Raw genomic sequence first — 12264 nt, forward strand, 5'->3', positions numbered from 1 at the left:
CACATGCAAAGTTTTTGCAGACTGCAATCGACTTTTATCCCAATAAATGTCCCTCTTTAAAGACAGCTATTAAACTCCAGGAAAGCCGAGGACAAGGAGCATCTCCTATGAACGCAAACCCCCCAACAGCTGCCAGCAGCAGCAGCAGGGCTCTCTCTAGGCTGTAGGGAGCGCGGTTGCCTCCGCGGGGATGCGCGTGTCCCGCTGGCGGCGAGGAGCCGCCTCGGCGGCGGCAGTCCTCGCTCCACACCGAGCTGCTCCGCACCCCGGCAGCCCTTCCACCCCTTCCCTCCCGGGAGGATCGGGCCACCCCGGCGGCGGCGGCTGACCCGCGGAGCCGTGGAAGAGCCAGCCTCGTCTGGGGACCGGATGGGGACTGCCTGCTGCGTCCTCCATGCTCTTCACCCCCGCTCCTCTGAGAAAACACGACCCTCCTGCAGCATCTTCCCCGCAGCAGGGGCTCCTCTCCCTTATCGCCCCGTCTTTGCGAAGCTCTCCCCGCCGAGATTAGCGCCGACATTTATATATATGAATATATATATTTGCAATATCTGAGTATTAAATATAGAGCGCGATACCAGCTCTGACCGGGTCTTAAAACCCGTCCTTCCTCAACAGGAAACAATAAATAAATAAATAAAAATCAGAGTGATTCCACATCACTGTTAGCTCCAGGGACCAAATTCTACTCTCATTTACCTCTGTGCAACCCAGCGGACTTCAAAGGGAAGGAGAGATGTAACCTAGGGGAGAATTGGCGCCACGTATGGCATTCGTTCTCCTTAAAAGCTTGAAAACAGAAAGCTGACTTCAGCGGGCTAAAACCATTTGAGAGGGGTTGGACAGATCCCGGGGGAGAAGGCGGCAAAGGGAAAACAAATTTTGTGCTGAGGTGAGACAGCTTTGAAAAGCATCTTTCTTCAGGGACCTACTCCCTCCGCCAGGCAGCCCCGTTATTAAGAGCTGCATGCAGATGTGCCGCTGTGTTTCCAGAGATGGAGTATCTCCCAAACCTTCTGTGAAAGGGTGTTATGTGTGATGGAGAGACGTTTCGTGACCAGAGGTGGTGTGAAGGAGCTCGCCCCTGCAGCGCATAGGAGCTCCTTGGGGGAAGCCTGTCCACTGGGACGAGCGCACACCGCGGGACCCTGCGCGGTACCGCGGGGCTCTCCTGCGGGGACGGCAGGCTGCTTTACCCCCGCCGTCCTGGAATTCCTTCCCTTCCTGAGATCCAAGCGTAGGAACGAGGATCCCGCCTACATTTCAAACGTCTCGCTGCCGAACAGTCAAAAAATTTGGGAAAAGGAATGAGTGACTGCGGTTCGGACCTCCGTTTCTGGGTCCGCAGTCACTGCTGCTCGTGATGGCAGTTTCCAGCCGAAACAGGGCTACTGCGTGTTGAAGGCATCTCCTCACACCCTTGCGTTTGTTTAAATAAAGTGAGAACGGCAGCAATACCGGCGATGATCCCCCTTTCTAATGTCCAGGAATCCCTATCCCCTCCCATCCCTCCTCCCCATTTCTAATATCGGGTTTTAACTATGGATGGTAGCACGAAAAAAAAGATTTTTATTTCTTAATTTTTTTACACCAACACTTCTCTTCCCTCCAGAAAAGTCAAAGCACGAAGTTTATTTAAGGATTGAACGGGGGGAAATTCGCGCTACCTGGGACTCGGCTAAACGAATTTTGGGGGTATTATTCAATCCCTTTCACATATGCATACTCCAGCTGTCTGGGAAAATGGACGGTGAAGCTATGAAGATAAGGGCTGGGTGTTCCCGCGGGAGGGCTGGCCCCGCAGTGAGGGGCGGCTGAGGGATGGTTATAGAGGAAGAAGGGAAGTGTATATGTTTTCTTGAATGGGATCAAGCACCCCAAAAGCCGCCGGGGGGGAGGGGGGAGGTGTGTGAAACACGAAGAGAACTGTCTGTCTTGAACAACAGGTGCTCAAATGGTTCAACATTTCCACAAGCCTTCTGTTATCTTTGCTGAGGCTTTACCTAGGAGCTCATTTCATGTTCAGACACGGAGATTTTATTGAATGAGATGGGCGTAGGCTCCAGAGATACCCTCTGAGAAATTAGCCTCTCGGTCTCTGCCACTCGGTCCTGCCACTGGTGTGCAGAAGCAAAAAAAAAAGGTGTAAAAAGACACTCTGTGACTCGCTCCATATCTCTCCCCCTGCGGAATGCAGCGAATTGCAAGTTACCATCCAAAACCTAGCTTGGCTGAGTAATAATTTTCCAGACATCCTGTTTGTGAGAAGAATTATGTGAAATATTCTTATTGCCAGCAAGAAGAAGTGCATAGCTTCTCAAAGAACACTGAAAGAAGTTGAGATTTGGGGACTGTTGGATTTCCTCCTCTTTGTGTTTTTGGTGGTTTTTTTTTGGGGGGGGGGCAGGAGGGGGTTGTGGGTTTTTCTTTGTTGTTTTTTGTTTTGTTTCTTGGGGTTTTTTTGGGGGGGTGGGGTATGTGGAGCATCACTATTTTAATCCCTGAAAATAAAGATTGTGTTTCAGATTTCCGCAGCCAGGCTGCAAAAGATCCCGATCCAAGCTCCCTTTAACGAACTTTCTTCCTAACAGGCAGGTTTTGTTCACCTGAGCAAACACAAATCGGTTCTGGTGTACGTGGATAGCTTTACGATTTTCCGTTCGGAGAGGAAATGTTTAATTGACACTGTTTGGAGTGACTTTACCAGAAACCTGGGATCTGTAGGTTCAGAGATCAGTGGAAGTGTAGGAGCAAATCGACTGCACTTCTACTGGGTAACTTAATTCTGCGTGGGCAGCGGAAAGGTCTATTGAGCCCCGCTCACCTCGTACAGGGAACGTGGTGTCACCTCTCATTAGGCTGGGCCCGAGCCTGGAGCTTTTCCTACTTTCCCAGCCAGGCTCGAGGTTCAGACGTTTCCAGGTCTAGTCCACAAAACAGCCCGAACGTAACGACAGCAACCATTTCACGGTTCCTGCAGTTTGGCTCTCTGACAGTATCTCAGCTGTTAGGGAGATATCCCGTATGACACCTGCACAGATAGAATGAAGATTCCATGTGCCTCAAAGGCATATTCGGGGACAGGCAAGAAATTTGGTGAATGGGAAAGTTAGGGAAGCAGGATTGCTGATTGCTTGTCAGGGCTGGACAAACTTCGACAATTTTCTTCTTGCAACAGGTAGTGACGCTCCTTAAACATTTCTTTTTTTTTAACGCAAAATGGACTGAGATAATATTTTGTGTGTTGATTTAATCTTAGCCCCATAGGAAATCTCAGCAGAGATGCTCTATAAGAGCATTAATCTCTTATCTTGATCTAGTTCAAATTATAATGAATCCTACTTACATATGTGTTACAAAAACAAATCCTACACGAATTTAATCTATGCTTCATCGGACTGCTATTGTAGCCCTTTATCAAGTTTAGAAAGGATTTGAAAGTTGGGTCGTGGAACTCAAAGCCCCGTGCAGTTTGGCACCACCATAAAGAAGAGATTTGCTCCTAAAGATGCTTCTCAGCATATACGTATTTATTCCCCTCCACTCCCCCCCGCCGCCGCACTTCGAGTAGGATCTGGCTTCTGCTCGGGATCTTAGGTAAGGCAAGCACAGAGCTGCTCTGTCTGCAGCCCGGAGGAGGCGGCTGTCCCCCCGCCCTTACCGGGGGACAAAGCTTCGGCCGAGCCGGGCTCCAGCAGCCGGAGCGGCTCTTCAGAAGCCAAATCCTCGCCCCTTCCCCCTCTGCCAAGCTTTCCGACAAATTATAGACATATTCCCAAGGCAAAAGACAAACACCGTTCTTCATATCACGGAAACAGACGCCTTAGAAGAAAATCTAGACGTGGAAAAGCACGTTATTAGGTTTTCTACGAGTGAATATTTGCTTCTCCACCCACCCTTACCCCTGGAATTCACTCCCAAGGAGCGGGCCGACCCCCAAAGGAGCTGGGAGCGAGTTTGTAATGAACAATTCTAAATTACCCCTTTCGCTCTCCTGTGGCGAACCCACGCTGGGCTGTAGGGCACCGAGCATTAGCGTACCTATGCAAGGGAGCAAATAAAAAGGAAAGCCGCCCTCCGCAAGCTACCCAGCCTTCCCTGACGGCAGTTCGGTACTGCGACAATTCCGAAAATATAAGGGCTACATTACCGGAGCGACCCGAGGCTCTGAATGTATCGAGAGGCCTGGAGAATGTGTGGGGGGCTGCCTTGTCATCTCAGATGAATTGATTTCTTCTAAGGCATGAAATATGGCTCGACATTGTGGTTTTTAAGCACGAAGGTAAAGGAAGGTGTGAGACAGAAGGGGCAGGGTCTAAGAAATAGATCCCTGTTCAAGTTGGAGGTACTAACAAATGGATGCATTGAGCTGCTTTGACAAGGACTGCCGGTTTTCAAGGCTACCTCGTTTGAAAGAACCCTTGCTTTTTTTGCATTTTTTTCTCCTCCAATGTGATGTGTGCTAGATGCGATTAAAAATGTGTAATTCAGCGATGCTGAAAGCCACAGAGCAATTTTATTCCGGTCTTTCAGCACCGCCTCTGTACAGTCTCAGCCTTATTTTGTCATTTGCTGAGAGCTGCCTGTATCTTTGGAAACGCTAGCCTGCATTAAGGAGCATCTATCCCCGAGCCTTTAGACTCTGCCCTTCCTACCAGAAACGGCTAGATGGATACAAAAAAGAACTTAGTGGTTAACCGATATGCTGCTAATATTTCATCCACAGGCCTCCTTCTCCTCCTTACCCCCCCCCCCCCGCCCCCCCCTTAAAAACTTCAATTCTTGGAAAAACATCATATTTTAGGCTTTCCACACAAATATTGATATTGGCAAATAAAGCCAGCCCCCAGCCTTTGGTTAGAGACAGTCTTCTTTTTGTTTCTACCCTGGGCAATCCAAATTAATCCACTGTATTACAAATTGCCTCGAAATATTTCACTTTTCCTGACAAAACCCATACCCGGCATGTGTCAGTCACCATGAAAGACACTCTTCCTAGTCCGTTTGTGCTCTGGCTCTTTCTAGACTGTATCAGACAGCGATGGGCAGTGAGATGGCATGACCCAGCAGGAAATTCTCTTATTTCTGTTTGCATTTCTGCTGCGGCGAGGCACAAAATGTTCAACGTTATCAAGTAATCAGGTAAAGCAAAACTGAGTAAGCTTGAATCTTTGCCTCGCCTCCTGTTCGCAGGGCAAGAGGTGCCCACCAGGTGAAAGCAGGTCCTCCACTTCCTCCATTTGCCAGCACAGCCAGAGCATCTCTCCTGAGCAGGGACAAGTCCTTCCCACATCGCCCTGGCCCAGGCACATGGCCAGACTGCACATTACATGAAAGGAACAGCTTCCTGAGTCATTACCTGAAATTAAATGCGAATGCAAACGGCGCAAACGTGAAGGGGCTGTGTAAAATGCAGGTCTTTGCTATTGGTTTTGTTTTGTTTGTTTGTTCGATGCTTTTAAAAAAATTATTTTCGGTCAAATGTCGCTCAGAAATCCATGGATGTGGACCCGTACTGGGAAATGAAGCTGTGGCTGGTGGAATGGAAGCCAGGGTCTGTGCCGGCTCCCCGGACACAGCCCCTCGGTGTCGCTCCGGAGCGGGGCGCACGCTGCCGCTCCGGGCTGGCACCGGCCGCAGCCGCACCTCTCACAGAACCTGCAAATTAGAAAGTAAACTGCGAGGCAAGAGAGAAAGCCACCACAAACTGCCGCTTCTAGAGACTGCGAGGCCGGTATTTTTGTCCTCTGATCTCCTAGCCGTGCTTTCCTAATCCCGCAACAATCCTTCTTTTTTCATGTACAGGACACCATCGTTTAAAGGAAAACTGTTGGAGAATTGAATTCAACCGCACGAATAGCAAGGTATCAGACAAACGAGCCAAGCCTACGGCTGACCTGTGTTCTTGCAATGAATAACCTCTCGAACCTTCCCTGCCCGTTAATGGTGATAAAACCCTCACTATTTGGACAGGACAGCTCTCATCACATGATCGGAATGTAGCAAGAACATGCAGCACATTTTATTTCTGTACGTCCCTCTTTTTTTCAGATCACGGTTCACAAGCACAGAAAATTGTGCCGATTTGAAACTGAGGCATTTATCCTATATTAGAATTTAACTAGTTGTAGCACTCTCTCCTAAAAAGCTGTCTCCCATCTCAGGATATATGTGGAACACCTTGGCTATGGCTCAACTATTTGGTGGTGCTTATTTGCATTCAGGATTGAAGTAGTGTCTAGTAGGAAAAAAAAATGCTAACCTCCGGTTTCTTTGTATAAACGTAATTTAACAAATGAGTAAGCTAGAAATAAAGAAAACCTGACCCTCAGCTATTAACAAACGTGGTTTTTAGCGCTTCTTAACTTTGTGAATCTGCATTTGTTGTTACCCACATAAAATGGTCTTACCTGCTTTATCGTTAAAGAGCTATCAATTACATCTCAGTCAAAAGTATTCTTATATCTTCCTAGATATTTGGCTAATTTAATATTTAACAAAAAAAAAAAAAAAAAACCACCAACACAAACTGCTATATAAGTATGAATCAATCAACTGTGAAATTAAGAAAAGGTTATTAACTCAAAACAAATCTATTTAACATTGGAATGAAGACCAGGGGAGGAACAAATGCTAGTCTTTGGCAGCTAGTTAGGTACTAACCTGTTGTGGCAGCATTTCTCACCAAAATAACGGAGAAAGTGACCACAAAGGACAATCCACTTGTCTAAGTGACCTGTAAATAACAGTGTAGCTCATAGTGTCATTAATTTCAACTACCAGTCCTTGTAAGGATGGTCAGCCTGCCGAAGTCAGTCAATATTTCCAGAAAAAATCTCTTCAGAAATCCAGTCTCTGTTCATCATGGAACTTCATGAACATCTCTCCATCGAGTGCTTTATTGCTAAAAAACCTCCAGCATAACTTGGTACCAGAAAGTGCCTTCAGGATGTAGCCAAGGGCATGTGGTCAGCATTTTCCTGTCCAAACCAGGAGAGCAGTTGTCCACCAGACCAACCCTACTTTACTTTATGTATACTGTTACTTGCAGGCAGGCCATATCCGCCTCCTCCCCTACACTCGGCACATTTTTCTGACTTTGTGTGAGAGGAGAGGTGTCCCATTCCTACTTAACCACACCTGCATCCGTGACCAATCTCTATATATGTATGAAAGTATATGCAAAAGTATGTATGAAATTGTATATGAATGTATAGACATATATTTCTCACACAGGCTCTAAATACTGCAGGGACTGACACAGATTAACATTCAAACACAACAATTTCACAATTGCTATAAAAAAATTGGTTAATTTTTCACTTATGACCGTAGAAAAAAATAAACAAAACATTAAAACCCCAAGCTGCTGGGAGTTGGTTTGTTTGGTTGTTTTTTTCTCCAGCTAATACAGCTAAGTACAAACTGCTTGGAACTCAGATGTAACATCAGGCAGCTCAGCACTTTCTAATATAATTAGGAGTTCTATTCCTGCTTTTCTGGGGCCATGTGGTAATAGCTACTTTTCATATGTGTTTTTCTGACAAAAGCATATTAAGATTGCACAGTATCCCACAATATTAGTCTGGCTTCCATGAATGCTAATAGAAGGAATTTCAGTATGTATCAAGGAAAGTCTGTACCTTCATAAACATACATTGCTGTTATCACGAGGATCCGAAATTAAAATCAAAGAGATATTAATCCTATATATTCCTCATAGTGCTTTTAACAATTGTAATGGAAGACCAAGAGACAGTTTTGCAGCCATGTGTCTGAGGCCAGATTTGGATGCCACCGGTGGCAAGATTTTAAAAAATGCAAACACTATGTACAGTGGACACACCTTTAATGAATGCACGTGAGAACAATAGGATTATTAATAATTAGAGATAACGATTTACTCAACCACAATGTAACACTAACTCACCCTGCACCAAAACAATGTCAGTGTTATACACTGGCTATTTATACATCTGTTAAAACACGAAATGCCTTTTAGCGATTATCTTTCGAGTCAGCACGGGTACTGCGTTTGAAGTACGTAAACCTGTCCTTTATTCAGCGTGAAACATTTCCTCACAGACCATTGTCGTTCAGGTGTGGTGATCTGATATTAGCACCTCGTTAAGATGCTATGCCTTTTGGGGAGCTTTTTTTTTTTTTTTTTCTTTTTGCCAGTTGCTGCAGGTGTTTTTCCTGATGCCCCGTTGAAACAACAGAGGGTTTAAAGAACTCCTGAGCAGCACACCTTCAGATAAGTTGCACAGGAAAACACAGTTCAGGGATCTGTTCAGGAGATCTCGTAGAAAGCTCTTCACTTTGGAAAGTAACACCCATCAACAGTTCAACACATAAATGCACCTTGTCCTTTTCTTCTTTGTTTCAAATGAATGCTTTCCTACATTCCCGAGTCTCAAGCTTCATACATACAAGGAAGATTTTTTAAAAGAGCTCATTCATTTGAAGTCCCTCCTCCTTAAAGGAGGATCTTAAGGATCTTAGAGGATCTTCAGGGAACAGAAAAAAGGGTTGAGGAGATGATGCTAGCGAGCCTGGAAGACGTCTGAAGCACTGCAAAGGCAGCAGTGCATCCAGGAATGCAGTATCAGGGTTCTGTGATGTAAGTTTTGCTGGACTCTCACTGACTCACAGTCACTCCAACATCAGAACAGACTGACAGAGAAGCTTACTTTTAAGAATATGTTCCTGTCCTAAATGGGAATTACTGCATCAGGGGGTAGGTGTGGGGGAGACAAAGAAAAGTGGGGGGAAAAAAAAGGAAAAAAAAAACCCGAAATGAAAAAGAGGGAACTAAAAGAAAATCCCCAAAAGACACAAAAAAACCCATAAAACTGCTTGCAGAGTAGGGCTTAAAAAATTCATGTCATAAATATCCACCACGTGTATCATCTGTATTACCTCCCTTATCCCTGAATGCAATAAAGGCCTTTCTGCTAGCTTGAACAGAAGTTGCACCTCACACATTTTTCTGTATTTGGTCAGACATACTGTACTTTAAACACTGCAATTCTAAGGAAAATATGTTGGATTCAGTGAGACCTCACCTTATTACACGTTGCAATGTTATTTAATTAAAACAGCAACATGTTTTGACATACTTTATGCCTTAATTTATGTTGGGTATATTACTTAACTTATGCAGACTAAGTGTATTTTGAACCTAAAAGGCTTGTCAGTGAATATTGTCACTCCAATTTATAATTTAGGAAACTGCATATTAAAAAGCTACCATTTGTCTTTGCAAAATAAAAGGCCTTAAAAAATGTTGCCAAAACATTTTATTTAGGCTGGGAGGTATTTCTCATTCAGAAACACCTTGAAATCAAACAGATTAGGTATGATAATTTTTATACAGCAGATATTTTTTTTTCGATATAGCTGTAGATACAGATATAGAAAGAAACATAAAATCTGAAATATCCCTTATTTACAGCTTTGGTGATGTGCAGTATATTATGGAAGCTCTAGAGGGGACAATCTGCAAGAAGTGTTAAGCTATGAACCTCTTGATTTTGTATTTTGATTTCCAATTAACACCTGTAACAGGGGCTACACACACTGCCAGGTGTAACAGCAGACATTTTGAAATAATAAAGTTTTTCCTACAAAAATTAGAACCTTGATGTTAAAAGCAAAATCACAAAGCTCCAGTATTTGTTGGTGACATTTAAAAGTCATTATATTGCAGATCCTAAAATCAAGCTGAACACTACATACATTTGGAAACTAACCAGGTAAGATAGATATCTACTGACATTTTATATCCTGTTGACAACCATAGGATTTCTATAGTCAGGTTAAGCAACCTGACCATAATTCTCCAGAAAGGCAAAGAAATCTTTTCTGAAATAGGGTGCACTGACTTTTCAAAAGCAAAGTGATAATAAAAACAGGACAGTCATTCAAACAAGCAAAATCATTTACTGGAGGTTTTCCATGAGATCAGCCATCTTTTTATCTGAAAAAAAATGCAAGTATTCACAAAAATGGAAATAAATGCTTTTAACCCATAGTTAGCCAGGTATGTTAGGATAGAAAACACTTTACAAAATAACATCACCTGTTAATTTAAGTACATTTTAAAACAGCCACAATGCCAGAATTTATATTCTTTACTGACTGAAGTTTCAAGCCCCATTACCCTCTCCACCTCTTTCTTCATCTACAGTGGGTTGTGGCTTACAAAAACAGACAAGGAAATACCAAAGACAGCCTTTTTAAAGACCCAATTTGCAACTTATACCCTCAAAGTGGAAAACATTAAAATAATGTTAGGCTTTGAAATCAAGGAACATTTTCTGTCCTGTATGCTGATGGACAAAGCATTGACTAGAAGAAATGAGTTAGACACCCATGAACAGTAGAATCAGTATTTCTTTTTCTCTAGCTTTCCTTGCACCACAAAAACATTTACACATGGGTCTGAAGGAGCCTGTCTAGGTGAAAAAAAATTCAATTGGGTTAACAGTAACATATAAATCTAATTTTACACTATCCAAGTACAAAATGAGAACCTTTTATTTTTTAATAAGTCCTCTAGGAAGCAGAAGTATTTGAAAGTATAAAACCACAACAGGTTGCTTTAACATATTTTAACAATAATTTATGATGGAGGATTTAGAGGACTACTCATCTTCCTAATAAAAGGAAAGTGCATGCTCATCATTTGTATACTGGTTCAGTAAAATATTCTGAACAGACTTCTCTAAGAATGGTATTACCACCTGTTATACCTCACAATACACTTTGCAAGCATGCATTTTATTTTGTGAGAAAATGAGAATTCAGTGTTTCAGTATGTGACATACATCACATGAATATTAACCCTTATTACATTTGGATTTTTCATCCAGTTCTTATAAGCAAGCCTAAGCTTAGTCACTGTACAACAAACCTTGTAGAGTTAATCAGTTCTGCATTCTATACCACATGAACATATAAGCAATTGAAAACACAAACTATGATAACTTACTGACAGGTATAAAGTACTTGGACAAAAAAATCCCACAAAACCCCAACCACTGTAACCATGTATAATAAAATAAGTCAAAAGTAGTTAACTGAAACTGGTTTATTGGTAATAAACAAAAATCCAACAATTGATATTCAGAGGCTTAAAAAGAAACAGATCTCCATATGCTGGCTGTGTTTGATTAAATCAACTAGTTATTTCCAATATTCAGCTAATATTTTTAAGCTTTTGCCTTTTTTTGCCTGCTCCCCATCCTCCACTTAGCTGCACTGGATGGTCTCGAAATGATATCCGCTCTGTATGAGATGGACCCAAACATGATTTTTCTGGAGTAGAAATATTCTTTTCTAAACAACAAAACAGACATGAAATTAAAAACCAACTAACCAAAACTCCCTAAGTTTCACTGTACCATATTCTTTTCGAGACAATAATATTTCCAGGTCTAATTAGCACACAATTTTTATAGTTACATATAACTCACCATTGAAAAGTAATACAAGTAGTTTGACAAGCTAGTACTTTAAAAAAATTAACTCCTTATCCAAAAAGACAGTAAAATTACTAAACAAAATTATCATATTTTTAGAAGTGTCATTATCTGTCCATCTTGAACTTAAACACTTACAGAGATACTCAATGCTTTTGACACAGAAACTCATCCTTCAAGAGGGTGAAGAATTAGTTCACAAGACATATCTAATTAACAAGTTGTTGTGGTTATGTTAGACCAAATAAAAGAGAGATTTCTTTTGTTCAAAGCTCAGGAATACTTAAATGCCGGATGGTGCCAAAGTTAAAAAGTTAAGAACACATAGGAACACGTGAAACAATCACATTCATTGTCATAAATATGGATGCTTGAGTAATTTAGACAATAGCTTCTAAAAAACTCTTCAGACAATTTTTGAAATAAAATAACCAGCAGGCATGACCAAAGGTATAATATTTATTTAAAATAAATGAACATTTTACACCTGATAATATCTTTCTTTGGCATGTGTAAGAAAGAAAACATCTGTGGAGGACAACCCAAACTTCAAAAGAGAGTGATATGATGTTCACAATACAGCAGTTCCTGTCTGTGACTGTATATATGTATATATAAATTCAGTATTTTTGATATTTTAATTTTTTAGTACTGCTCAATAGAAAAATTAAATTTCTCACAATACATAGTGACAAAAAAGTAAAACATCATTCTATGTACCAATATATAAAACATAGCTAAAATTTCAAAGAGTAGGAGTTTCTTTGTTTTTTTTCAT

At 42.1% G+C, this 12264-nt stretch overlaps 1 protein-coding gene across 1 annotated transcript in view; it reads right to left on the reverse strand.

The window, feature by feature from the left end:
• Positions 1–11077: 11077 nt before the first annotated feature.
• The window catches only part of LRRIQ1 (leucine rich repeats and IQ motif containing 1), a 102678-nt gene continuing 101491 nt past the window's right edge, over positions 11078–12264 (reverse strand). The window contains exon 27 of the mRNA XM_059846840.1: positions 11078–11343. Within this exon, the coding sequence (XP_059702823.1) occupies positions 11204–11343 (140 nt within the window). The 3' untranslated portion in view covers positions 11078–11203. The remainder of the gene's footprint in view (positions 11344–12264) is intronic.

This window comes from Haemorhous mexicanus, chromosome 5 (genome assembly GCF_027477595.1).
Source record: "Haemorhous mexicanus isolate bHaeMex1 chromosome 5, bHaeMex1.pri, whole genome shotgun sequence".
In the NCBI taxonomy this organism is placed as follows: Eukaryota; Metazoa; Chordata; class Aves; order Passeriformes; family Fringillidae; genus Haemorhous; species Haemorhous mexicanus.